Source organism: Pygocentrus nattereri, chromosome 19, assembly GCF_015220715.1.
Source record: "Pygocentrus nattereri isolate fPygNat1 chromosome 19, fPygNat1.pri, whole genome shotgun sequence".
NCBI classification, from domain to species: domain Eukaryota; kingdom Metazoa; phylum Chordata; class Actinopteri; order Characiformes; family Serrasalmidae; genus Pygocentrus; species Pygocentrus nattereri.
In genome coordinates this window covers 33,947,817-33,975,598 of record NC_051229.1, presented here as the reverse complement: position 1 = coordinate 33,975,598, position 27,782 = coordinate 33,947,817, and the positions used below count along the sequence as shown (strand labels likewise).

Here is a 27,782-nt window from a genome sequence, read left to right as displayed (position 1 = left end):
GAACTTTGTAGGGGTTAAAAATAGCACATATCTGTGAAAAGCAGAAATAACTTGCACTTAATGGACATTTTGATTGGAAATTAAATAAATGAAAAATCTCTGACTTACTGTAGTTAAGATGGTCAGCGTTGGTCAGGCTACTGCCAGTTTCGTACATGGTAGAATTTAAAAGGTTTGTTTGAATATTTTTTATGTGTGTAATATATGCAACGTTCTGTGTGAAGAAATAGAGCTTCAGGATTGAACAGGTGAAGCTAATGTCCTACTTTATCAGCACAGCAAAGAATCTAAACTTTATTTTGGACAGCTGGTTATTTTATAATATGATATTTTATTTTATTTTATTAATAAATGATCTACTGATGGTTATTGTAGCTACATTGTAATTTAATTGCTTCAATCAGAAATATCTGTCTTGATTTGGCATGATAAGGGACTTGTTTGGTTCAGTTTCTGACACAACAAAATTAACCCGAACACAGCTTGTTGCAGTTGGTTCAGTTTTCGACATAATTGTGTCAGTTTTGATCAGAATTTTGTTGAACTCAGGTCTGCTTTGGACAAAATTCATTGCATTTGGACAGAATTTGATGGATTCAGGTCAGCTTTGGACAGAATTTGATGGATTCAGGTCAGCTTTGGACAGAATTTCTTGCACTTGGGTCAGCTTTGGACAGAATTTGGTGGATTCAGGTCAGCTTTGGACAGAATTTCTTGGGTCAGCTTTGAACAGAATTTGTTGGATTCAGGTCAGTTTTGTACTGAATTTCTTGCACTCAAGCCAGCTTTAGTCAGAATTCTGTTGCACTCGGGTCAGTTTTGGATAGAATTTGTTGGATTCAGGTCAGGTTTATACTGAATTTGTTGGATTCAGGTCAGGTTTGGACAAAAATGCTTGTACTCTGGTCAGTTTTAGACAGAATTAGTTGGATTTGGGGCAGTCTTCGACTGATTTGCTAGACTTGGGTCAGTTTTGGACAGAATTTTGTTGGATTTGGGACAGTTTTGGACAGTATTTGGTTGCAATCTGCAGACTGTACCCATCTGTTGTCAGTCACCCTCTACCTCAGGGGCCATCAGTCCTGGAAGTTCAACACAGTTTAGCGATTTTCCTGCTCAGACACATCTGGCTCAACTTATCAGTTCATTAACAGGTTGAGTAGATATGTTTGAGCAGGAGATCACCAAACTGTCCTAGACTCCTTCCAGGTCTGGAATTGATGATCCCAGCTTTTTCCCATTCGTCACTAACCACAGGCCACTGTTGACCATATATCATTTGCAGTGAAATAATAGTGGACCATCTTCAACCCAGCAGTGACATAGTGTTTGGGCAGTCATAGAGCCATGTCCAGTCATACAAGTCCAGGTTTCTATTTACATGAATGGAGAACAACATACAAACCTAAAACTAAAAACCCAGCTAACTTTTTACAGATGTGTATGAAGTCCTTGATAAAATGACATAATTTGTGTTGTTTGACTTGTACTTTTTTTTTGAAGAATTGTACTTTTTTAAACATTATTCTGGCTACAGTGCAAGCTTTGTCCCAGTCACACAATAATCAACAGGATGACTTGCTCTTTTTCTTGAAGGGCAGGACTTCCTGTAATACAATTGAAGTGCATTACGAGCTGTCAGGTTCATATTTCAACCTTTATAATCTGCCTCTTCCTCTTATGATACAGTCTTTTTGTTCAGGGCTGTTTCATTTTGGGGGTCCTAAGCTAGATGCATTTTGGGGTCCCTTATTCACTCTATTATTTTGTAGGCAAACATGAAAAAGAATGAACACTTCATTCATTTCAGTCAAGAAAAAATTTAATAAATGCTCATTCATATTAAAAGAATCCAATAAATAATTCAGTCTTAAATAAATTATATGAAATAACAAACAGGATTTGTTGTAGCTACACTGTGAGTTAACAGGCGCAATCTTTAGAAATATCTGTCTTTATTTGGCATGTTGAGGGGCTGGTTTGGGACAGAATATGTTGTGTGGTTCAGTTTCTGACACAACACAATTGACTCAAACACAATTTTTGTTGCACTTCAGTTTTTAGACATAGTTCTGTTGCACTCAAGTCTGTTTTGGATTTAATTAGTGAAATTCAGGTCAGTTTTGGGCTCATTTTGTTGGATTCCAGTCAGTTTTGGATATAATTTCTTGGATTTGGTTCATTTTTGGATTGAATTTGTTGTTTTTAGCTTAGTTTTGGGCTGACTTTGTTGGAATCATGTCAATATTGGACAGAATTTGGTTTGTCTTCTAGGATGGGGCTCGGGCACCCTAAGCGGTTGTTTATACTGCTTAGAAGCGGCCCTGTTTCTGTCCATAGCGCTTCTTCAGAAAGGGCCAGGTCAGGTTTGGACAACTTTCAAAACATATTCAGTTACATTTTACTGATTATCTTAAAACTGTAATCTGCGCTGCACTAAAAAGGCTTATACGATCTCAGGAACATATTCTGATTCGATTACACTCCATTATGTTTTAATCACTTTCCATTTAAAGGCCGCATATTGACATTAGGTTTCACTGTGTTTCCATCTGCTGAGAGCCTTCCTATCCGAGGCCACGCTCGTCTCACATTTCGCTGCTCTCTTCGATCTTCTCCGAATTACACTTTCTCTCTTTCTCTGTTATTGCAAAAAGAGCTTTACCCCATGCCCACCCCCCACCCCCCCAGTCTAGTGTGGGTTTTTCCTCTTCAAAAAATTTGAATGTAATCCCAAGTAATCACCTTATGTTTTCAAAAGTATCAGTAATCTGATTACTGTAACTGTAACTGTAATGGATTACTTTTTTTGTGTGTTAAACACTTAATCCTGTTACACGTATTGTGGTGCTCCTCAAAACTGCAAGGCCTGGAGCTTTTCTTTACTAGTAGCCACATTAGCTTTCTCAAGTGGAGTATTCTTTTAAATGCCTAGGGGCTTCATTCAGTATGAACACATAGGATTGGGTACTGGATTAGGAAGGCTTGGGGGAGATACAGGCCATGCAGGCGATAGAACAAGTGATGAACAGCTGTGAATCCAAGCAGAATCTCCAAACTCTCTTCAGGACTGGAACCAGCAGTTGGCCAATTTCATAAAGTGTAGTGTGTGATTGACTGGGTGTGGAGGTTCTTTGGAGGTTCAGTGGGTTAGATCAGGGGCATAGGTACCATTCAGAGGGGTCTACCTCACTTATAAGTGTACAATGACATTTTTCTCAACAATTTCAGTTAATATTTAAAAAAAAAAAAGCTGGTCACTGGTGAGCAGCTAAACCGGAACCAGGAAGCAGGGATACCTTTGCAAAGTTCCATGTTCATCTACATATGAAGTTTAAGGAAGACGCTTTAGCATAAGTAGCATAGATCGTCATAGTAACGAGAACTTGCAGAGATTGAGAATTACCACTCTGTAATGTCTTCTAGTTTCTCAGACGCTAGAGGGCGCTCCTGAACAAGTCCAAAAAGAATGGGGTAAGATGGAGCATTTGCGTAAAATCATAGTTTATAAATGGTTAAACATAATTAATTGAAAATAATACGTTCATTTCCTGAACATGGAATACCAAAACATTTTAACAGCTTTTAATCTCGAGTTGTAGGAGTTTAAAATGGCGCCTCATGGACATCCATGACATTAGTAAGCGCAAATAGCCAATGAGTTGGTCCGTTCGCCAACAAATCTGTACTAATGTAGCAGTAATGTTAGCGTCCAGCTGCCTAAAACCCATATGCTGTTGAAAACTGGAAAGATATAGGTTTTAATTGTTTTTTAATGAAAAACATCCTTCTACTTTCTAAAATTAAAGGAAAGTTCTGGGTGAGTGATTAGAAACTATTTTAACTTTTTGCTCACTCTGGCGTTTTGCAGTCTTTTTTATATAATGCGTGAAATAGGAAGAAGCCAGGCTCCCCTGCTTCCTTCTTTGTTAACATTAGCTGAGACAATCATACAAAAACAAAACTCACAGAAAAATGCCAGCTTCTTGATAAATGCCACTAGTGTTTTTAGCTATGTGACATACAGTTGTCCATTTTTAGACAACAACATTTCATAAGAAAGTCTAGATTATTTAACGGATGGTTATAATTTTTACTTGTTAGCTGCACTGGCCTCATAGATCCAGTGCACAAACAAGGACGCAAAGTACCGACACTGATTAACCTCATTTGTGGTAGCAGAACTGTGTACATTTGGCCGAACTGTTGCTTTAAGGCAGACAGGCGGGCAGCGGGCAGCATTGATGCAGGCACAGGCACAGTCGGCCCCGGGGCTGCGGGGGACAGCCCGGTAAAGGGAAAAGAATTTAGCAATTAGCAGCAATCGATAACATGCAGAGAGTTAAATAAGGTTACCCGTGGAGGCAGCGTGCAGCTGGAAGCAAGTCAGGCGCTGGGCCGCCGGCCAATAAGCTAACACCCTCACCTAGTTGCCAGGCAGAATCATTCGTCTCCCAGCCAATCAGAATGGAACTGAGAGAGGAGCGCACGGTAGCCGTGCTGAAAGAAAGTCTTTTCGGGCCTAACACAGCGGTCAGTTCCATAGAAGAGGTGGAGTCCACACACACACGCGTGCGCACGCAGAGGGAGCAGAGGGAGGGCGGTTTGTGTCAGAGTTTTAGCAGGGGGGCCGGGGTGGGGAGGGGGGGGTCATCAGCCGCATTCTGCGTGATAGCCTTTGTTTGCTCCTGGGTAATTACAGCCTGATGGCTGACAACACACTCTCCTCACACACATTCTATTCACACACACACACGCGCACACACACACACACACATATATATATATATACACCCACATCCCCCTTCTGGCCAAATCTGTTCAGTATTCATGGGGAGTGTAGCACAAGACAGCATGGGACTGTTATGAGCACAGAGGTGAGAACAGAAAAAGAGTGGGAGAGAGACCTAGAGAGAGAGAGAGAGAGAGAGAGAGAGAGAGAGAGAGAGAGAGAGAGAGAGAGAGAGAGAGAGACTGGTCAGTTATACAGGCTTTATGACTGGCTGAATTACAATCCACTTCCTATTCCTACATAGCATCAGGCACACTATACCAATATAATCACCTCCATCTCCCAGACTGTGTCTGTGCCTGAGAGGAATAAACACAGCGGGAGAATCTCTATCTCTCTCTCTCTCTCACTCTCTCTCTCTCTCTCTCTGCCTCATTCTCTCTCTCTCTCCTCTCTCTTTCCCTCTGTCTCTCTCTCTCTCCCTCATTCTCTCTGCTTCTTTCCCTCATATTCTCTCTCTGCCTCTCTCCCTCATATTCTCTCTCTCTCTGTCTCATTCTCTCTCTCTCTCTCTCTCTCTCTCTCTCTCTCTCTCCCTCTCCCTCTCTCTCTCTCTCTGTCTCATTCTCTCTCTCTCTCTCTCCCTCCCTCCCTCTCTCCCTCATACTCTCTCTCTCTGCCTCTCTCCCTCATATTCTCTCATTCTCTCTCTCTCCCTCATACTCTCTCTCTGCCTCTCCCTCATATTCTCTATTGTCTCATTCTGTCTCTCTCTCCCTCTGTCTCTCTCTTTCTCCCTCATTCTCTCTGCCTCTCTCCCTCATATTCTCTCTCTCTCCCTCATACTCTCTCTCTCTCCCTCATTCTCTCTCTCCCTCATTCTCCCTGCCTCTCTCCCTCATATTCTCTCTCTCTCCCTCATACTCTCTCTCTGCCTCTCCCTCATATTCTCTATTGTCTCATTCTGTCTCTCTCTCTCTCCCTCTGTCTCTCTCTTTCTCCCTCATTCTCTCTGCCTCTCATCCTCATATTCTCTCTCTGCCTCTCTCCTTCATATTCTCTCTCTCTCCCTCTATCTCTCTCTCTGTCTCATTCTCTCTCTCTCTCCCTCCCTCCCTCTCTCCCTCATACTCTCTCTCTCTGCCTCTCTCCCTCATATTCTCTCATTCTCTCCCTCATACTCTCTCTCTGCCTCTCCCTCATATTCTCTATTCTCTCATTCTGTCTCTCTCTCTCTCTCCCTCATACTCTCTCTCTCTCCCTCATTCTCTCTCTCCCTCATTCTCCCTGCCTCTCTCCCTCATATTCTCTCTCTCCCTCATACTCTCTCTCTGCCTCTCCCTCATATTCTCTATTGTCTCATTCTGTCTCTCTCTCTCTCCCTCTGTCTCTCTCTTTCTCCCTCATTCTCTCTGCCTCTCTCCCTCATATTCTCTCTCTGCCTCTCTCCTTCATATTCTCTCTCTCTCCCTCTATCTCTCTCTCTGTCTCATTCTCTCTCTCTCTCCCTCCCTCCCTCTCTCCCTCATACTCTCTCTCTCTGCCTCTCTCCCTCATATTCTCTCATTCTCTCCCTCATACTCTCTCTCTGCCTCTCCCTCATATTCTCTATTCTCTCATTCTGTCTCTCTCTCTCTCTCCCTCTTTCTCTCTCTCTCCCTCATTCTCTCTGCCTCTCTCCCTCATATTCTCTCTCTGCCTCCCTCCCTCATATTCTCTCTCTCTCTCTCCCTCATGCTCTCTCTGCTTCTGTCCTTGGTATTCTCTCTCTCTCTGTGTGTCTCTCCCTCATACTCGCTCTCTCTTATACTCTCTCATACTCTCTCATTCTCTCATCCTTTCTCTCTCATTCTCTTTCTCTCTGTCTCATTTGCTCTCTCTCCCTTTATCCTTTTCTCTCATTTCACTTTCTATCTTCCTTTTCTTTTTGTGTATTCTCTCTCCCTTTTTAGTCTTTTTTTGTCTCTCTCATCTCTCTCTCCATCTTTCTCTTTTTCTTACTCCCTCTCTCTGTGTTTGTTTGTTTACCTTATGTTCTCTGTCTTTCTATCTATATATTTCTCTCTCTCTCTTTCTCTAGGGTGAAGGGACTTTGGTGGGGGTTTCCATGAAAGAATGTTTGCAGTATATACTGTTTATATTAAAGTATATTCTGTTATGTTGTGAAAAATACTGACAACATATAGGGATATTAAAAAAATGTCTCTGACCTGTGAGCTATGAGCTCATTTACTGTGTTTTAATAATCTCTCTCTCTCTCTCTCTCTCTCTCTCTCTCTCTCTCTTGCAGGGCCGCTGCTCCAGAGAGAACTGTAAGTACCTGCACCCTCCACCACACTTGAAGACGCAACTGGAGATCAATGGCAGGAATAACCTGATCCAGCAGAAGAACATGGCCATGCTCGCACAGCAGATGCAACTGGCCAACGCCATGATGCCTGGCACACAACTGCAGCCTGTGGTGAGCCACTCAAACACACATTCCCATAAGTCCTATGTGTAATATACACTTTATACACTTTAATGTCCAAACGTATCTAGACTGTCCATCTAAACAAAGAATGTGCAGCTAATGCTGTTTCAACCGCGCAGACACAGCTTGTAAAGTCTACATAGGGAGACTCAGCTTAATGTCAACATGGCCAATGCTGAGCATCAGCTAGAGGCCTGTAAAGTCCCTCTGGCTGACAGAGTTGAAGTTGAGGGTTATAATTATCCAGCATCAGTACCCAACCTCGCTAATGTGCTTGTGGCTGAATGCAATCAAATCCTCACAGCAATGTTCCAACATCTAGTGTAAAGCCTTCCTTGAAGAATAGAGGCTGTTGCTGCAGCAAAGGAGAACAAACTCACTATATATAATTCCCTCCATACACTATAATACCCTCCATTCCCAAGAAAATGTTGGATGAGCAGAATGTAATCTTATCTGAGCCTTCACACTGCCCCACCAGCTTTACCTAGAATTGTCGCCCAGCATCATAACATTACTGCAAAATGAGATTGCAGGTAGAATCTGACACCAGATACTCTCTGCGACAGTGAGGTACATGTTGGATGTAGTGTAGCCCCAATATAATTCCATTCCACACAAAGACCAATTGCTCTGGGGCCAGATTTTAATGACTTAAAGGAGACAAAAATAACCGCTGTGAATCTCAGATAAGCTGGGGTTCAATATTCAACCATTTGATGCAAACAAAGACTTTTAGCATAAGCTGCTAACTCCAGGGTGACGTAGTGAAATGGCTCATGGATAAAATCTTTGCCCGGGCGAATTCGGTGCTTGAAAGAATTTGGAAAGAGTGGCATCGCTCTCAAAAATGTGGAAATGTCAGCTGGGTGATCTAAAGACGCTTGGGTCAGCTTCCATCAGCCACTGGGATGAAACCCAGGACAAGTCACCAGCTGTGTAGAAGGTGAAAATGCTGGACAGCTGAAATGAATTTAGAAAAAAACCCTTGTAATGGTGCACTCAGTAAAAGCGAAGCAGTGCAGGAATGTATCCGGCAACTAATAATTATATCTGTCTATCCAATAGATGTCATGTCATAATTATTCAATTTATCAACTAAAGCCCTATTCACACAGGATTAGTTCTACATGAGGAGGTGGGGTGAGGTCATTATTGCCAGAGTTCTCAGTGATTTTAGTCCCATCTGTATGCACATCAGTCATTTTTACTGACAGCATGCTCCCGTGTCAGGGATGATTCCAGCACCTTTTATGTTCTGTAAAACAATAAAAATAACCTCAAGTTATTTTACAGAGACTCAAAGAAGCACTTACTCGTGTTCTCTGAGGAAGCTGAAGTTAGCTTCATGTTGCTGTCATTTCTGTTCCACCTTATATTTTGTTTTGCTGTTATTATTATTATGCATGAGGCACCAGATTGTAACTGCTGCTCCATTTAGGGTGAAACAAGAAAATTCAGTAACACTTTACTGTAGGGTACAGTTCAAAGGTTACAGAACACCCACATAATCTTGTCATGACAACTGACTTAACCCTACATAAATGTTTATGAATGCTTATTCCAATAGGCATCATCTGCTATTTTAACTAACTGAACAGAATTGGCAAACGTAACCTTTATAGTGAATGATGCCTTTAGGAATAAGCATTTATAAACATTTATGTAGGCCTATGTCAGTTGTCATGACAAGCTTATGTAGCCTTACGAACTTTACAGTAAAATGCTACCGAAATTTTGTGCAAGAAGCTGGCAAAAACGAAGCAAACTTTAGCCTTGTTGTTGTCTCCAGTTACTGTCCTGAGTTAAGTGCAAAACCTAGAACATGTAAAAAGTTTGATGCAGTGAAGTTGGCTGCTGTAAATGCTAATGGTGATTTCTTTTCCCATGCAAATCACTCATAAACAGTACAAACATCCTGAGGTAAACTTTCATTACTACACCCCCTATGGAAAACTAGCCCCATCCCACTAGTGCTTAAGTGAGATATTATAATTCTGTTTCCTTTCATTTTGCTCCATTAGTGTCGCCATTTCTCAAAGTCATTGCAAAGCGATTTCTTTCGCTGTTCGCTGAATGAATATGATTGCATCATCTGACTACCATCATTGGGAATGCAACAGTTGTAAGATTCTACTACAGAATCTACTGTAAGATTCTACTACAGTAGCTGCAGGTACACTTTCAAAAAAGATGGTTCTTCAAGAGTTCTTTAGTAAACATAATAGTTCTGCACAGAGTTACGAACACTCAAAGAACAATTTGCATGTTTAAATTGCTCTTCAGATTGATAGAGAATATATTGTATATGGTTCTTTGTAGAACCTTTTTGAAAAGTGTTCTGTATTGTGCCAAAACAAGGTTCTGCTATTCTTACGATTTTAAACTTGTACCAAGACAAGAAATCTTTTTGGTGCTATATAGGACTGTTTTCCATAAAATCATATACAACACATTCTCCTTCAACCTGAAGAGCCATTGCACCAGCCAAAGAGCCATTTAAGCATGAAATGGTTCTATTTAGAGCTCATCATTATCATCATCATAATCATCGTCGTCTTAAACTGCTTAGTCCAGAGACTATGCAAATCAAATCAAATCAAATTTATTTGTGTAGCGCTTTTTACAAATGATGTTGTCACAAAGCAGCTTCACAGAATTCCAGAAAAGACAAAGTTTTAACAAGAATGTAAAAACACCCAGGTGAGCAAGCCAGGGGCAACAGTGGCACGGAGAAACTCCCTAAGAGCTGAGGAAGAAACCTTGGGAGGAACCAAGGCTCACAAGGGGGGACCCATCCTCCTCTGGTCAAACTACCTACAAATGATTATACTACTAATATTAATAGCAGTTGTATTAGTAGTAGTAATAGCTAGAGGTCTATGAAAACATCAGTGTAGTTTTCCGGGCAGCTAGTCCAAGGCAGGTGGCAGTAGCTGGGGTGTGGGCAGCTGGTCTGAAGTGGGTAGCAGAAGAGCTTGACAGTCAGTCGTCATTCAGAGCAGAGAATCCCACACGACCCTGACCTGTTCAACTTCCTTCGTTCTGGGGTCCCCATCCACTCCTAGGCCACCTTGGAGGTATAATCACTCTAGTGGGTCCTGGGATGACCTCGGAGTCTTGTTCCCATAGGCCGTGCCTGGTAAACCTCCACCAGGAGGCAGCCTGGAGGCATCCTGATCGGATGCCTGAAAGACCTCAACTGTCTCAATGTGGAAGAGTAGCAATTGTAGATCAGATGAGCTCCTCACCCTGTCAAGTATAGTGTTGCCCGCCACCCTGCAAAGGAAGCTCTAGAGCTTCACCACTACAGTCCGGCACAGTGACCCCATTACTGCAGTCACCTGCCCCAGCCTGCGGCCGATTTTGCCATACCTCTTCCCATCACTTGTTAACAAGACCCTGAGATACTAAAACTCCTCCACCTGGGGCAGGTCTTTTCCCCTTACCTGGAGTGGGCATGCCCATTCTTTCCATAAGATAATGTTTTTATCTCCAGCCACAGCATGTTTAGCAGCATGTTTAGTCATATGTACACTAAGCATTTACACACTTCTTGGCAAGCAAGTCAACTTTTGACAGTATCAACTATTTTCGTTACGGCGGACCCAGGTTTTCCATGCAGAACATCACCCAGAGCATCACACTCCCTGTACAGACTTTTTTTTTCCTCACAGTGCATCCTGGTGCCATCATTTCCCCAGGTAAATGATGCACATGCCAAGCTGTCCAAGTGAGGTAAAAGAAAATTAAAGAAAATTCTTAAATTGCCACACAGTTCAGTTCTGGCATTTGCCTGCCAATAGATGCCTTCGGTGGTGGACAGGAAGTAGGGGACAGTCGAAAGCAGGGAAATGTTGGCGACAAGTACTCATTGCAGTTTACATTCAGCAGGGATTCAGTCCCAGCTGTGTCATGTGCCACCTTGGTCCATGCCTTGCCATCTCAATGTGGTGGTGTAGTGTCCATTGGGAACTGGATGTGACTAACTTTGGCAGGAAAAAAGGGGTCAGACGTGGCAGAGAAAGACTAAGCACCGACCAAAAAAAACACAGCTCACTTTAGACAGTGAGGTAGGGCAAGAGCTGTCATCACCAGGCTGTTCCTCCACTGCAGAACCCAAGAAAGGAGAAGAAAATCCACACTGACACTTCATCAGTCAAACTCGGGGCAATGCCAAAGTGAAAGCAGGGAGAAGGCTGCTGCTTCCCTGTGGCATACGCTTCAAGGCCGCTAACACAAACTTAGCTCAAATGGGACAGAGAAGGTTAGGGCAGGGTTATCATCCTCAGTCCAGCTATTTTGATTTGAGACAGCTGTGCTGCAGCACGTCAATAAGGGCAATATGAGATGGCAAGCCTCGGATTAGCACATGCAAACGCCTCGTTTTGAACTAAAGACAGAACACAAGTGACGTACAGATCTATGAAGCTCGGTCTGGAAATAATGAGGTGTTTTGTTTGTGCAGCATTAAACCGATGAGGTAAAAACTATGCTTCAAAACTGGCCTCTACAAAAGCCAACACATTACTGGGAAAACAATGACATTGATTATGACTAGCAAAGCTAAATGTTTCTGCAGCACTTTTGTATTTATGCTGTTGAGCATTCAGGTTTCACCAGTAAAAACCATATGAGAGTGTGTTCTGTACATGATCCTAGTGGCATTCCGCTTAAAAGAAACAGTTGATGATTGCAAGTGAAAGATTTCTGAGAAGATTTCTTTAACAGCTTCATCGTTCTTGTTGTATTTAAGCTCTGCAAATATTATAGCAATACTCTGTGGTGTCTAAGTAAAGACACCCAAGCAAGCTCTTCCATTGGTTAGGATTTCAGGAGCTGCACAGAAGGACTAATGCATACTAACACATTCAGGATGGAATCAATCACAGATGTCAGTGTCAGCCTTCTGGAAGCTCAAGGTTTCTGTCAGTTGCAGTGGCGGCAGCTCTATGCCAGGACTCTTCACTGAAGAAGTCACTGTAAAACTGCTACAAGCTCAAATATATGTTCATTTCTTTTACAAGCTAAAGATGTTCATTTTTAATCTAAAGCAGCCAAATGTTTGTGTAAATCACAGTTAGCTTAGTGCTAATGTCCTACCAGAATCTAATAGGGGCTAGCAGATATTAGCATTATTGTAGAGATGTTTTCTGTCTTGTTTCTTCAACAGCGTTTTGACATTCATCACCTAAAGTGAAGGCCTAGCTCTGACCATCATGGTTCAATCTGGGGTTCTACCATAGATGTACAAAGACACACCAAAGATATATTGACTGCCACTTTGTGTTACAAATGTTACAGTTCACTTTGCTTTTCTGAAATAAATGTTAGCTAATCTATTGTGGAATTTCTGAGAGCAGGCAGACTTGAACGTTGTTATGTGGAACGTTAATTCCAAGATGCCTGGAATTGGAGAACTGACCCTTTTTTGGGGATCAATTCTGAGCCCCAGATTGTGGGGTGGTATTTCCTCTTTCCTCAGTTTAAGCTTCTTGGGCTGAAACTCACAAATGCTGGTCTGTTCCATTAGCTAAAGTTTAGCGTGCCTCGGGCTAAGGTATCTGGTATTCCTGCTGAAGATCCTGGGCTGTGTTCCTCAGTTCCAAATTACGTGTGCTTTTTAGAATGGATCAGGGCCCCAGAAGCTTCAGGAAACAGATCAGAAAGGTATTGTGAAAGCAGCCTTAATTGCATATTTGGCCCCATTCGGCTCAAGCGCAGCAACTACAATGTGTCCCCGCGGGCCCCTCCTGCTCTCTTTGCAGGTAAATTAACAGCACTCTCTTGTACGGTATTTCTGTTTCTTTCCCTCGCTGCTTTCTCCTCTTCTATCCATCTACTCTGTGGCTACTTGCTGGAGAGTAACGACCGATATAAAATTCCATTTTCTGAGATTATAAAACAACGCTGTAGATTTCAGGGACAGAGCTGTTATGCTAAAAGGCTGCAGCTAGTGAAGAAAGTTTCTGTATATCATGATTATGTAAGGAGAGCGTTATTTTCATTAGTGTTATATAAAGACTCCTGTGGTGTGTATGTGTGTGTGTGAAGGTTAAGCTTCAGTGTGGGCAGCTCTAATGCTGCTGTTATTCAACACGTTAGCGGTGCGGAAATCGTACCTGATCTGACTCACATGTAAAAAGCACTCATTAAATTTGTACTGTGATACTAGAGGTGGCTCGATACCACTTTTCTGTTCTGATACTGATATTGATACCGAAACTTTGATTATTGGCTGATACTGATATCTGTTTTCTCCTTAAAATAACTAAACTTCAGATTTAGCTGTTTTGATTGAAGCATTATATAAAAGTGCCATAGTCAAATCTCTGAGTTGCCTTTTTTAATATACAAATGTGTTCACCTACAACCCCAATTCCAATGAAGTTGGGACGTTGTGTAAAACATAAATAAAAACAGAATACGATGATTTGCAAATCCTTTTCAACCTATATTCAATTGAATACACTACAATAATTGAAAAGAATTCCACCTATTAAGCTTCAACAATTAGTGTCCTCAGTTCTCAAATGCTTATTGAGTGTTGTTAAAAGGAAAGGTGATGTAACACAGTGGTAAACATTCCCCTGTTCCAACTTCTTTGGAACGTGTTGCAGGCATCAAATTCAAAATGAGTGAATATTTGCAAAAAACAATAAATTTTATCCGTTTGAACATTAAATATCTTGTCTTTGTAGTGTATTCAATTGAATATAGGTTGAAAAGGATTTGCAAATCAGCGTATTCTGTTTTTATTTATGTTTTACACAACGTCCCAACTTCATTGGAAATGGGGTTATATTTCACATAAATATGACATATAATGCATTACATTACACCCTTTACAATTTAGTACACTACTTAGTGACTTATTACAGTTAGCATGATGATGCTATTTGGTAACTCTTTATTATAGGGCAGTGTTTAGAAGGCTACATGAAACGTTTACATGTCCTCCATAACAATTGGCGGATATATATATAAACATAAAAAGGCTAATTCCAACAGCGACCAGTTGCTATAACACTTCATGAGTTGAAACTGACTAAAGCAGGCTTCATAACAGCTTACACTAGCTGTAATAATAATTTATAAGCCTTTACGTTCATGTAAGTTTATGTCACTTGAGGCTTCTGAAGGCCTAACCAGTTGGCGAGTTTGTTTGACTGTGTCTGCCAAAGGGGCAAATCCTTCTGATTGGTCAGCTTTCAGTTGGTCGTTTCAAGATTTTTGCCTCTTTGTTTCTTAACAGTGAAATGATTATTACAAAAATACATGCAGAGTAAAAACAAAACCATACTGAAGAGCAGGATTTGCAAGGCTGCATAACACCTACATAAGCCTGCCTTAGCATTTATAAATGCTGTTTCCAGTTAGCATCAGCTGTCATCAAGTCTTTAGTCAATTCCACCCCAGAAAGTGTTGTAACTAATGACATTTGTTGGAATAAGTCTTTCTAATGTCTATGTAGGTTTATGTCCGTTGTCATGAAAGGCTTATGTAGGTGTCATGTAGCATTATGAATTCTGTTTTTTCGTAAACTCAGGTATTGTTTTATTTCATTGTTTTAATCGGAATCAAAAGGACTAAAATCTTGAAACGCCTCTGAATTTTTGTTTGTGTTGTATCTAGAGCAAGCTCTCTGATTTGTTAGGCTTTCATGAGCTGAACTACAGACCTTACATGTTAGATTAACTACCAACAGTTAAAAGCTGATTCTAGAAATTTGTAAGAAGAAATGTCACTCTAGGCTTTCTGGAAGTCCAGATATATTACTCACTGTGAATACAAGTCAGAGTATCACCAGATTTCAGTTGTGAGGAATGGAAAACAACTCCATGCCAGGACTCTTTACTGAGTCACTGTAAAACTGATACAAGGTAAAATATATGTTAATGTATGTTACATATGGAATGTCTTTTATGAGCCTCAGAATGGTCAAAAAGTGTTCATGTGCAGTCGTGTTAGCTTAGCATTAACATAATAGGAGAAGCCCCATAGGTGCGCCAGCAGAAAGTACCATTATCATAGAGGTGATTTCTTCTGTTTTGATATTTATGAACCAAACTGAAGTCCTAGCCCTAATAGTAACAGTTTGCTACTGATATTAGCATTACGCTATATGTTGTTATGGCTAATATTATTTTAACATGACCTGCTTTAGCTTCCTCTACAGTATGTTGTGCTAAATTTGGCTAAATTTGTTACAGAATGGAATCAGATTTGTTCTTTGTTACCTCCAATAGCCGATCCAGCAACCTCTCATGGTATCAGCCCAACACTGATAATGCGTATTGGATCATCTGTAGTAGCATATTTCAGACCATATTTATAAACTAGAAGTCTGTGAAGGTTGTGTATTCATTCATTGTTACTGAAATGAAAAAAATATTATACAAATATTTACTGGACAGTTGGACATGTGAGAATAAGAAGAATGAGTTGGGGGAAAAAAGTGTGTAATTCAGAGGGCCAGCTGGAAAGCGTCCAGATTGAGAAGCAATAGCGTCCAGAGTTTGCATCACTGCTTAAGAGCAAGTTAGGTAGTGGGTTACTGTGTGGGTGTATATTTTGTATGTGCATACTTTATTTGACAGGTTATTAAGCACAGAGTAAGTGCTCTCTCTGAAAAAAAACAAACTGGCCAGCATTTTGTAAAGAGAAGAAGTGTCCAGGTTCAGGGACGAACACAGGCAGAAATGCAGAAGAAATGTGCAGCAAGGACAAATAATGTAGAAACAGAAAATAAACAAGTCCACCAAGGACATCCTGTGAAAATAAGCATTAGTAAGCACAAGTAAGTAAAAAACAAACACTATCAATCCGAGTATCAGTGCAGAGCATGATAGAGAGTGCCAACCTACACTTCCTGATGAATGTTTGGGGACGTCTTTTTAAAAATGTCCACATAATGTTGGATGTTCATTGCTACTTTTTTAGTAAAGATTTGTTAGCATAAACAGCTTTGTGCTCAACCTTTGGGTTTATTTATCTCCAACACTAAGATTCATTAGGTGTCTTCCTTGGTTATGAAAAGGAGCTTTTGTCTAAATAATGATTTGACAGTTTTCCAAACTATTGTTAAAAGCACGTATTGCCCCATAGTGGTTAAACAACTAAAAGCTTCCCAACAACGGATTAATATGTGTGGCCTTTGCCATTATTCCCAAAGTTGGGCAATTTTTGCAAAGAAAAATGGCAACATCTAAACAGCTTTTTGGGAATATGTTGAGTTACTGTAAACCAACAAAGAATGAAGGCTCTTTTCACACTGATAAGCAAGGTGTACCCAAACCTTTGATAGGGAACTCTACAGCCTCACCTCCATTTTCTTCACACCCTTGAAATTAAAGGTGCCAAAAAGGGTTCTCTGAAGCAATGCCAGAGAAGAACCATTTTTGTTTTTCTAAAGAGCCTAACAAAGGATAGTTCTTTGAAGAACTGTTGCTCTAAATGGATTGTGTGGTGTGAAAAACCTTGAAGAACCTCCAGTCTGTCCGCTCCATCCTGTCTTGTAATACCACTTTGTAGGCGATAGTGTGTCACTATAGCATCAAGTCTGCCATCAGTCCAACATGAGAGGATGAAGAAGTAGCACTACCCAAAGATGTTTTGTAACCTCCTCTTGCCAATCATGTTGAAGGTACTGCCCCCGGTTAGAACATTTAAAGACAGGTAGCCAATAAAAGGAACATTAAATGCAATGATGGTTGAAGCTCTTAGCAAGTTACCATTATCACCACCACCATCACAAGAATCCATGTTTGGCAGCAAAGAAAAAAGTGACATAAATAGATAGTTTGATGCTGAAATTGCTATGTTTCTTCTAGACTAGTAAGGAGGGGGAGAGTGAAGAGCGAGGAGGAGGGACTGGGCCCTTCTCTTTTTCTCACAATAGTGGTGGACACCACAACTTTTTGGTGATATGTTGCCCCCTATTTGTTGGAGTACGAATTTGACAGGTCTTTTGCAATTTGCATCATCTTATATATCTTACATATATATATATATATATATATATATATATATATATATATATATATATATATATATATATAACCTTTAAACTGTAAAGAATGTTTATATCACACGATAGATACACACTCATACATGTCTTTTTCAACCATGGTTCTTTAGGGAACTAAAAGTTGTTTGTTGTTCTTCTACAGCAGAGTTATAATAGGTGGAACGCAGCCCAAGTTTTTAATTTTAATAGGCCAGTATTTTAAACTGGGCATAATTTTTCTAGCCTTTACTGTAGCTTTAGTGGCCCGGCAAACTCACAGACCAATCACATGCATTGTAATGTCCTCAGCCAATCAGATCTGTGCATTACAATGAGCACTGAGACTTGAGTGAGTGATGCACACATAGGAGAGGGACGAGGTGAAAAAGAGCAATCGGAGAAGAAAGTGAGCCAGAGGGAAGTTATTTCACATAGAGTGCTCGAAAAAAAGAAAACTGACAATAAAAGTTGTTGAAATATCACTCAACTGTACTTTATTTGATTTGACATTCAGTTGTTGACTACATAAGATGTTGATATAACTACTAGGCTATTTCAGTAAACAGTATATGCCACTGAATCATAATGCAATGATACATTATAATCTTCCAGACCTTTGCTTGAGAACATTTTCTCTAACTGGACTTTACTGAATTTTAATTAAATACCCCAGTTCTACAGCATCGCTTCACTTCTTGTATGTGTGTATACTAGGCATAAATGATGTCCATCCTACTGTCCTACTTTCCCTTTATCCATCCGCCCTACTTTCCCTTTATCCATCCACACTATACAGAGGTATAGAGGTATAGAGGTAAATAGTCCTAAGAGAAATTGTGGTCAGGCCTTGTCAGTTCTTATCAGGGCCATTAGACATGGGCACATGTGGCCCAACTGGACATCTTGAGAGGAAACAATAAAAGGCTGGGGGCGAGGATGCTGGGAAATAAAGCTACGGATCTCCCAGCAACAGAGCTGGAGGAGCCTTTTCTTCAGTTTACACCACAAGCAGAGAGTGAAGAGGGAAGGAGCGAGACAGACGCAAGAAGATAGCAGCATTGAAGAGAAGAAGAGGACAAACACAAAGGCCTGGAGGGATGAAAAGAAAGGGATAACTCGTCTCACCTCCTCTTTTCTTCCAGCCCTATACCACTATCCCTCTTCTTCTCTGTGGTCTCACACCTGTCTTTGATGTGGCAAAGCTGAAATTCATTTCATGCACGGTGATCAGCTGAAGGTGATCTAATTAGGCCTCTCTAAATCCTGATCTCAGAGAAGATGCCCTGGATTACAGAGCCCATTTACAGAAGCTGGTGACAGCCTTGCACTTCCAGTGCAGCTCTTCTACATCCTTTGAAAGGAGATATGCACTTGTTCTATGGTCATATCTAAGCAATGTGCCTCATTCAACAACTGATGTTAAAAAAAAACACTTATGCAGGTTTCACAAAGATTCTGTGATTCTTTACCTATTTGGGGTTTGTTCTTGGGTAAGAACAGAATGTATACACATTCAAAAGCGTGAACAATTCACATTTAACAACATACTTAGGAAGATACTGGTGAATGAGGCCCAATGATATCAGAGTGCATTACCAAATAATATGCACATATATATATTGTAGAACTACAAAGTGCATTTATGTGTCCATCTGTTTCACTGCAAACCTTGTTAGCCCCCTTATACCCTATTCTTCAGCAGTCAGGACTCCCATGCAGTGCTGCTGGAGTTTTGAAACACCTCAATGTTACTGCTGGACTGAGAATAGTCCACCAACCAAAAATATCTGGCCAAGAGCATTCTGTGACCACTGATGAAGGACTAGAGGATGACTAACACAAACTGTGCAGCAGATGAGCTATCGTCTCTGACTTTACATCTACAAGGGGGACTGACAAGGTAGGAGTGTCTAACAGAGTGGACGGTGAGTGGACACAGTGTTTAAAAAACTCCAGTAGCACTGCTGTGTCTGATCCACTCCTACCTGCACAACACACACTAACACACCACCACCAAGCCAGTGTTACTGCAGTGCTGACAATGACCCACCACCCATATAGTACCTGCTGTGTGATGGTCCATGGGGGTCCTGATGACTGAAGAACAGGGTAAAAGGGGGCTAACAAAGTATCAGAGAAACAGATGGACTAGAGTCTGTAACTGTAGAACTACAAAGTGCAGCTATACAGTAAGTGGAGGTGATAAAATGGACAGTGAGTGTGGAAACAAGGAGGTGGTCATAATGTTAAAGTGTATATATAGATTTATATAATGTATGCATACATGCAGATATATATCCTGAATGGACTGGGGAGATTAGTCCAAAATTTAAGAGTTACTACACTAAATGGTCAACTACCCATAGAAGTTAATTTAAATCTTGGACTAAACTTTGCGATCTTAAAATACAAGATGCAGATATAGATGAAGCTCAACCAAACATAGAGGAGACAGAGCGTCTCACACACACACACACACACACACACACACACACACACACACACACTCACACACACACATATATATATATATATATATATATATATATATATATATATATATATATATATATGTGGGTCTATCCAACAATACCTGATACCATGATTTAGGATCCATAACTGGTCAGTTATGGATCCTAAATCATGGTATCAGGTATTGTTGGATAGACCCATATATATATATATATATATATATATATATATATATATATATATATATATATATATATATATATAGGTGTATATATATATATATATATATATATATATATATATATAGGTCTAGAGTGGTGTAGCTCTATCCAACAATACCTTTGAGATGATTTAGGATCCATAACTAGTCATCCAACATCAGGATGTAGAAGAGTAGAGGCTGTTACTGCAGCAAAAGGGTGGACAAACTTTCTATTACTACAATTGATTTCAGAAGAAATGTTGGATGAGCAGAAACAAAAGAATCTGCAAGTATCTTATAAAAGACAAGATCACCAACAGCTTGATCTACTAAAATAAATCAGTTCAATTGGATGAAATCAGAGGACAAAATAAATGCAGCTTTTTGGTGTTTGTTACTTAAGTATATATAAGTATATATATATATAGTATATGTATTTCTGGTTGTATAGATCCATCTGGAGGTGTATAGTATAGGCTACAGTTACAGACTGTTGACATCTAGCTTGACATTGTTGGCAGTCGTGTGCTGCAGGTTAGGGATCTGGCCCTGTGACCGGAAGGTTGCCGGTTCGATCCTCAGGGCCGACAGTCCATGACTGAGGTGTCCTTGAGCAAGACACCTAACCCCCAACTGCTCCCCGGGCACCGTGGATAGGGCTGCCCACCGCTCCGGGCAAGTGTGCTCACTGCCCCCTAGTGTATGTGTTCACTAGTGTGTATGTGGTGTTTCACTTCATGGATGGGTTAAATGCGGAGGTGGAATTTCCCCCGGTTGTGGGATCAAAAAAGTATCACTTAATAACTTAATCATAACAGTAGACGAGCTCTTTTGGTGCCATATACCCTTTTCAAAAAGGTTCTATATAGAACCATATACAACATTCCCCCATCAATCTGAAGAACACTTTTCCATTGCAAAGAACACTTTTGCAATTTTAGCTAGCTAAAGTTAGCTATGCTCTTAAAAAACAGGGTTCTTCAGCAAAGAACTTGGTTCTATGTGTTTCTATATTCTATGAACACTAAAAGAACCATTTGCTTGCCTAATATCACAGTGCATTATATCCAGGTAATAGATGCCTCATATTGACAAGACAAAGTCTACACTTATATCGGCCAATGAGAGATACTGAAGTGCAGTGCTGACAAGCAGCGTATAGAAAAATCAGGTTTTATTATTTCTGGGAAAACTCTTAGATTGTGTGTGTATCTGTGCCTATCAAAGCACCATGACAACATGTTACTAAAGGAGAAATGTTAAAGCAGGAACTCTTAGCATAATTGATCAAACTGCGAATTGTGAAAGAGCTGCCGTGGTTGTGTATCAAGATAGCTTTGACTCGTGATGTCTCCTCCATGTGCCTTATTAAGGCTTCTGTTTTGTAACACATTCACTATACTGCACCTTGCAATTCCCAGGCTGATTAGACATTTGCCAAGCGTCATACTTTTGGATAATTTGCATCTGTGTGAAATCATGTTATTATGTTATCAGCAACATCTCACCAATTTTTCTCTCCTTGATTCAAGTGCCTCTGTTAATCTCACTCATCACCTCGTATTATTTGCATTGTAATTTCACTACAGCTTGCAGCTCAGAGGAGGAGGGGTTCCCCGTGAGAGTTGCTCTGTCTCAGTTTGAGCACCATGTACAATAAATGCTATGTACTTTACTATCTAGGGTTCAGATCTTTGTAGGATAGCACTGCCTAACATCGCAGCTTACAAACAGGAGCTTACATCACTGAATTATAACATCTGCACACTTAAAAAATGGTTTGCCAAGGGTTCCTTAGTAAAGAACATGGTTCTACATAGAACCATAGACACTCAAGGATTCCTCAGATCCTCAGATTAAAGAATGTGCTTTAGATTTTTTTTTATAGAACCTTTCTGAAAAGGGTTCTGTATAGCACCAAAAAGGGTCCTTCTATTGTTTGACATCGTAATAGTAGAAGAACTGTTTTGGTGCTAAATTGCACGCATTTCAAAAAGAATCCATTAATTTAAAGAACCATTTCACCATGCGATTGACCATTAAGCATGAAACAGTTCTTTGTAGAACTTATGGTTCTAATTAGAACCTTTCTCTTCACAGTCTCTCTTAAAAATTATGGTTCATCAAGGGTTTTTTTTAGGTAAAGAAAACAGTTTGATATAGAACCATGAACACCCAAAGAACTGTTTGCATGATTAACAGGTTCTTTGCATTGTTGAATGCTTCTTCAGATTGATGGAGAATGTGCTGTAGATGGTTCTAAATAGCACAAAAAAAAGCGTTCCTCTACTGTTATGATGTCAAGATTGTAACAGTAGAAGAACCTTTTTGGTGCTATTTAGAACCCTGCTTAAAGAAGGTTCTATATAAAACATGTAAAACACATTCTTCATTAAACTGAAGAACTCTTTCATGATGCAAAGAACCCTTTAATTATGTAAAGGGCTCTCTGAGTGTTCATGGTCCTATGTAGAACCATTTCCTTTACTAAAGAACCCTGAAGGTATATATAGAGTAGCCTGCAGTTGCTGAGTCTAAATAATGTGCAATGTTCTGTGCTTCATTTCTTGGTGGTTCTAATTAGTGATGTCAAAGTTAACCCATTATTGACAACAACAATGTATCAATGACATTACTAGCTTTTTTAATCTTCCTAGTTTGACCCTTCAAACTTTCAGCAGGTCCACCCTGCAGCCCACCTACTTGTGTGCTGTTCCCCAGCCCTCTAATTCAAATACAGCTTTTAAATGGAAAGTTCCATTGATGGATCTCTTGATGGATCCACATTTGTAGCTACTGTAATGCTCTAAATCAGTTTATGACCAAAGTACGCCAAGTCTGAAGTATCACTTGCAAGCAAAACACAGCACTGATGCTGGCAATATCAGTGATATCAGTAGTGTTAGCACTGGTTTTGGGAGACTATGCAGGACAGTGCCCTCAGGGGAACTTTGGGCAAATCAATGACCAGGCAAATTAACTAGCAACTAGTTCAACTGATCTGTTCAGATGAATGTCATGTATAGACCATATTTAAAAGATATTGTGAAGAGCCAAATAATAAAAATCGGATTTGGTGAGAAAATGACATTTGGGCCATTTTTACCTGCTGTGTGAACGAAGCCTTAATCTCTCTTTAGAGTCACATTTAAACCAAGAAGACAAATGCAATTAATCACAATGAACTACAGCAAAGTGGTGCCATTAAACTTTTTGGTTGCACTTGTTCTAAGACATCTGAGAATTAACTCTGTCCCAGTGTGAAGACATTACTTGACCTATTATGCTGTGGAAAAGAATTTCCACCCTTTGACTTCTTGAAAGCTTTTTGTTTGTCCTTAAGAATGAAAACAGTTGTTGAAAAATGCTGTTTTGTGTCTCCTCATGTTCTTCTTGTCTTATATTACAATTCGTATGAAGATCTGAACCCATTCGGATTGGCAGATATGCCAAAATAGACCAAAATAGACTATTTCCCAGCACTGTTTATGTGGCTAAGACACTGCTCAGGTACCCAAAAGGTTGGTTGCTCTTCGCTGGTTCGTTAGGGATCTGGATCCACATCTGTGTTAAACAGCTTTTGAACAATGCTTTGAACATTGAATGGAATAGCATTGAACTGAACTGCATTTAGTTGAACTTAACTGAACATACAGAGTATGTTCTCTGGCGAACAATGCACTCACAGCATTACATTGAATCGGGTTTATGGTCCCTTTGACGTAAGAAGCTAATTAAGTTTATTAGATATGCGGACCTCTAAAGCACATGAGGCGAAGATATAGTGCTTCATGTCATCCTTATCAAATGACATTCAAGTGCTGGAGGTACCACTTCTTTATAAAGGCATCCATATTAAAAAAGCAGTCATGTTTTATATTAGGATTTTATATTAGAAACTGTTGCTTGGAGCCATGGTGCAGCAGGTCAAAGTGCAGCCTGTCTCTATGTGCCTACAGCAACACGACATTACCCTGCGCTCCAGTATACTGCATTCCCTAACCCAGTGTTCACCCAGCATAGCCTTTTTTGCACTCTATCACCCAAACTCTGCTCCCACGCACTGAGCTGCACTAGGCAGTCATAGCTTATTTGTACAATAGACAGCAAAACAAGCTAGGCACACATTTCTAGATCTATTTGTACATCGGCAAGGCAGCTGATATTAAGGAATGTGAGTAAATGCTCAAATACACTGAAGATGTTTACCTGTGTTTGGAGTAACTCAATGTGTAACAATCACTGGCCTCTTTATTGGAAACGCCAGCCATTCGATCCCTACAGTCCACCTACCATACAGGTCCACTATATAAATGTAGAGACTGTAGCCCACCTTTTGTCATCTAGCCTCAACCCCATTCATCATTAAGACCACTGATCAGATGGTATATGGCTGAGAATAGTCCACCACCAAAAGTATCCAGTAGCTCTGTGGTCAAAAACTGAGCTTTGATGAAGTAGGCATTTCCATTAGTGGCCAGTGAGTGACAGCAGTCAGTCTTGTTCGACCTCTAACCTCAGACTCTTTTGTACATTTGCAGCCCATGTTCTCCGTCACACCTAGCCTGGCTACCAATGCCACAGCAGCAGCCGCAGCAGCATTTAACCCGTATCTGGGCCCCGTGTCTCCAGGCCTGGTGCCCACTGAGATCCTCCCCAGCGCCCCTGTACTAGTGACCAGCAGTCCCAACGCCCCTGTGCCCGCTGCAGCTGCTGCCGCAGCCCAGAAGCTGATGAGGACAGACCGACTGGAGGTACGTTCAGATGCAGAAACAGAATTGCTTATTGTTCTCCTCCAAGCATGTTTAGCTGGTTTATGACATTGCATTAGCTGCAGTTGAAAAAATTGGGAATTCTTTTTCAAAAAGGCTGTGTTTTCATCTTAAAATTCAGCATGAGGTCAGCTTAATTATGACAGCAGTATTAGTCCATTACTTGGCCAGGGCCCACTAGAGCCCCCCGAGTTTTATTGCACACGTCTATAACCAAAGAATAGCTCAGCCAGTTTGCACTTAAGTCCCTTATGCCAGCCTTACACCAAACAATTTTCAAGCAAAGTCTCTGCCGCAGATAAATATCCAATGTCAGAATAAAATCATGAGAGTTTTGTTAGAGTCACGTTGCGCTGGCGTCATCTCGATCGTTTAGTGTAAGGTGGTCAAGGTGGCAGTCTTAACTCTCGTTCTCGTCTTGTCTGACAAATCGTGACACTGTCTTTAGATGTGAAAGGGTGTCAAACATCAGTCTTTCAAAAGCCTTTTCAAAGTATTCTAGTGTATGGTTAGCATTAGTATGTAATAGCCCTTGGATTTTAAGGGGTTAGAGTAGCACTTCTTCTAATTTTAAATGAGATTTGCTTTAGATCAAGCAACATCCAGACACAGCAGTTGGTTAAATCTGTAATGCTGACCATAAGGTTTGCTGTTTTGAGAAGATAAACACTTCATAAATGTTATCATTTATAGTTGGAGGCATCCATGTATGTGGTACAAACATATGGAGGTCAAAATGAGTTCTGACTCATTTCCGAGCTACATAAGTTGAATGTAACCAATTGCATAAATAAAAGATCATAAATTACATCACTAGTTATCATAAAAAAGCAATCTGAGCGCTCTAACATTTTACACTGTAAAAAGTTGCCCCCAACACTGGGGATGCTGGGAAGTACAGTGCGGTGCAGTCTCTTAAGAACACATCACTTGAGAATTTAACTGACAATAGCGTTCCTGTCATTTTGCTGCTGCTCTAGCAGTCACATACATTTTCACGTCAGTGTACAAAAGTTTTAAACTGCAGTTTGAACTTGAATCACCCCTATGGCTAAAACAGATAAGCAACATCATGGGCTTCAGAATCATAGTTGGTACTGGGAACTGTTAAAAAAAACTCATTTCCCATTTCTGCAGTGATTTAATTCAATTTCTTGATTAGATAAAAGCCGGTTTTTCAAAATATCAATTAAAACTGCAGCAATTATCAGAATGGAAATAAGGGCCAGCAGGCAAAGTCAGATCATTTCTATGACTCATAGTTCCGTGACTCGAACGCTGTGGTTGTTTATTAGCAGCTGTAATTGGAGGTATGCAATTAGTCTCATCATGCTTGCTGTTCGTGTCGCTTTACGGACATCTGAAGTGTTCTTCCAAGCATCTTGCAGCGATTTCCTCTCGACCACCTGTTACTCACGGCATCCCACCCATTTGAACATGTGCTGTAACACAGGCTGAATCAAAGGCCTCCTAAGCATTGTTCAAACAATTTCAGTTTGTTCAGTTTAATTATGTATTAAATAGACATCCATTGGTTGGGGCGTGCATACACTATTAGCATAAATTCTTCATTAAGCACTTCTTGAGCAAAGAGAGGAGGGATGATGTGTGGATCCTCACTTTGGATCATAGCACAATGGCACACGCTACTGAAACACTGGCAAAACAACTCATTATTCTTTGAATACTCTTTTTTTTTTTTTTTTGCTCAACAGTCATCATGGAGATAAATCTGAAACGCTCTGCTAATTCCGCCCCCCGCTCTGTTTGCCAATAATTATTAATTGGACAGCAAGTCAATCTCCTGCATTATGCATGAGGGGAGAGGGGGTTGGCTGGCGGCAAAACAGCAGAGGAAACCGCCGGGAAGTGGGTGGAGATGCGTAGAGCTGCTTGCTAATTAGCGCTGAACAGTCGAGGTCTCCAATGGCCAGCAATAGAAGCAGCCAGCGATGGGAGGAGCCTAAAAGTGGGGCCAAGACTCGGAGGAAAAAGATCGAGTTCAGAGCAACAGGAAGTGGGTTAGACGTGATCACTCATGTTGGAAGTGAGAAAGTAGAGACCAGACAGGCGTCGTCACCCTTAGAAGGGGCAGTTAGCGCTAGCACTAATAAAAGCATGGCTTCATTTAATATTATTTGTTTCAGTTCATAGAAAGAGAGTCTGTCAAAAGTTTGGATTCTAAACTTTCAGTCTATGACATTTCATTAAGAGTTGAATGTGAGGCAAAGTTATTTTCATTACAAGGGTTTTTGTCCTTTTTTGACATAAAAACAAAGGGGTAAAGTGCAGACTCGGCCCTGTAGATACAGAATGATAATCCACAGCAGATGTAATATAATATGTAAGTCACAATGCAATTAAATTTGTAATGCAACACTTTTAGGTCGTTCTACTCTACTCAGGACTCAGTTTGAGGTGGGGAGGTTCCATGCCCTGGCTAAAAAAATGGCAAAAATCATTGCCCTTGTAAAATGACCACCCCTTTCCACCCCCTTTGGATTAATACGATGACTAATATTGATATTTCAGTTCCATCTATATGTGAGATTTCCACATTATTGGAGTCCTTCATGCCAAACAAGCCATTATGATCAGGCACAGCACACTCGCGTACACACCAAAAAGATGGTTCTTGAAGGGTTCTTTAGTAAAGGAAATGGTTCTTTTTAGACCCATGAGTTGTATGTGCACTAGTAAAAAAACAGGTGGTTCTTTAATGGTTCTTTAGTGGAACCATGAGCACTTAAAGAATCATATGCAGAGCCCAAAAAGGTTCTTCTATAGTTATGATGTCAAGCTTGTTACAACAGAAGAATCCTTCTGGGTGCTCTATAGAGTCCTTTCCTCCATCAAGCCGAAGAACCTTTTAATGACGCAAAGAAGCCTTTAATCACACAAAGCGTTCTATATGTGTTCATTGTTCTAGAACCATTTTCTTTACTAAAGAACACTTGAAGAACCATTGTAATTAAGAGTGTAGAACGAGTTCATGCTTACATGGTGAAATGGTTCTTCAGATTGATATAGAATGTGTTGTAAAGGGTTCTGTATAGCACTAACAAGGGTTCTACTATTGTTGTGACATCAAGTTGGTATGTAATAGAAAGACTTTTTGGTAC

General features: G+C 40.5%; 1 protein-coding gene across 9 annotated transcripts in view; it reads left to right on the top strand.

Annotated features, from left to right (window-relative positions):
• LOC108424044 (muscleblind-like protein 1) overlaps positions 1-27,782 on the top strand; it is a 172,115-nt gene that overhangs the window by 120,287 nt on the left and 24,046 nt on the right. For all 9 annotated transcript variants that reach the window (XM_037530909.1, XM_017691795.2, XM_017691801.2 and 6 more), the window contains 2 exons: positions 7,023-7,193; positions 24,430-24,642. In XM_037530909.1, the coding sequence (XP_037386806.1) occupies positions 7,125-7,193; positions 24,430-24,642 (282 nt within the window). In that variant the 5' untranslated portion in view covers positions 7,023-7,124. The remainder of the gene's footprint in view (positions 1-7,022; positions 7,194-24,429; positions 24,643-27,782) is intronic.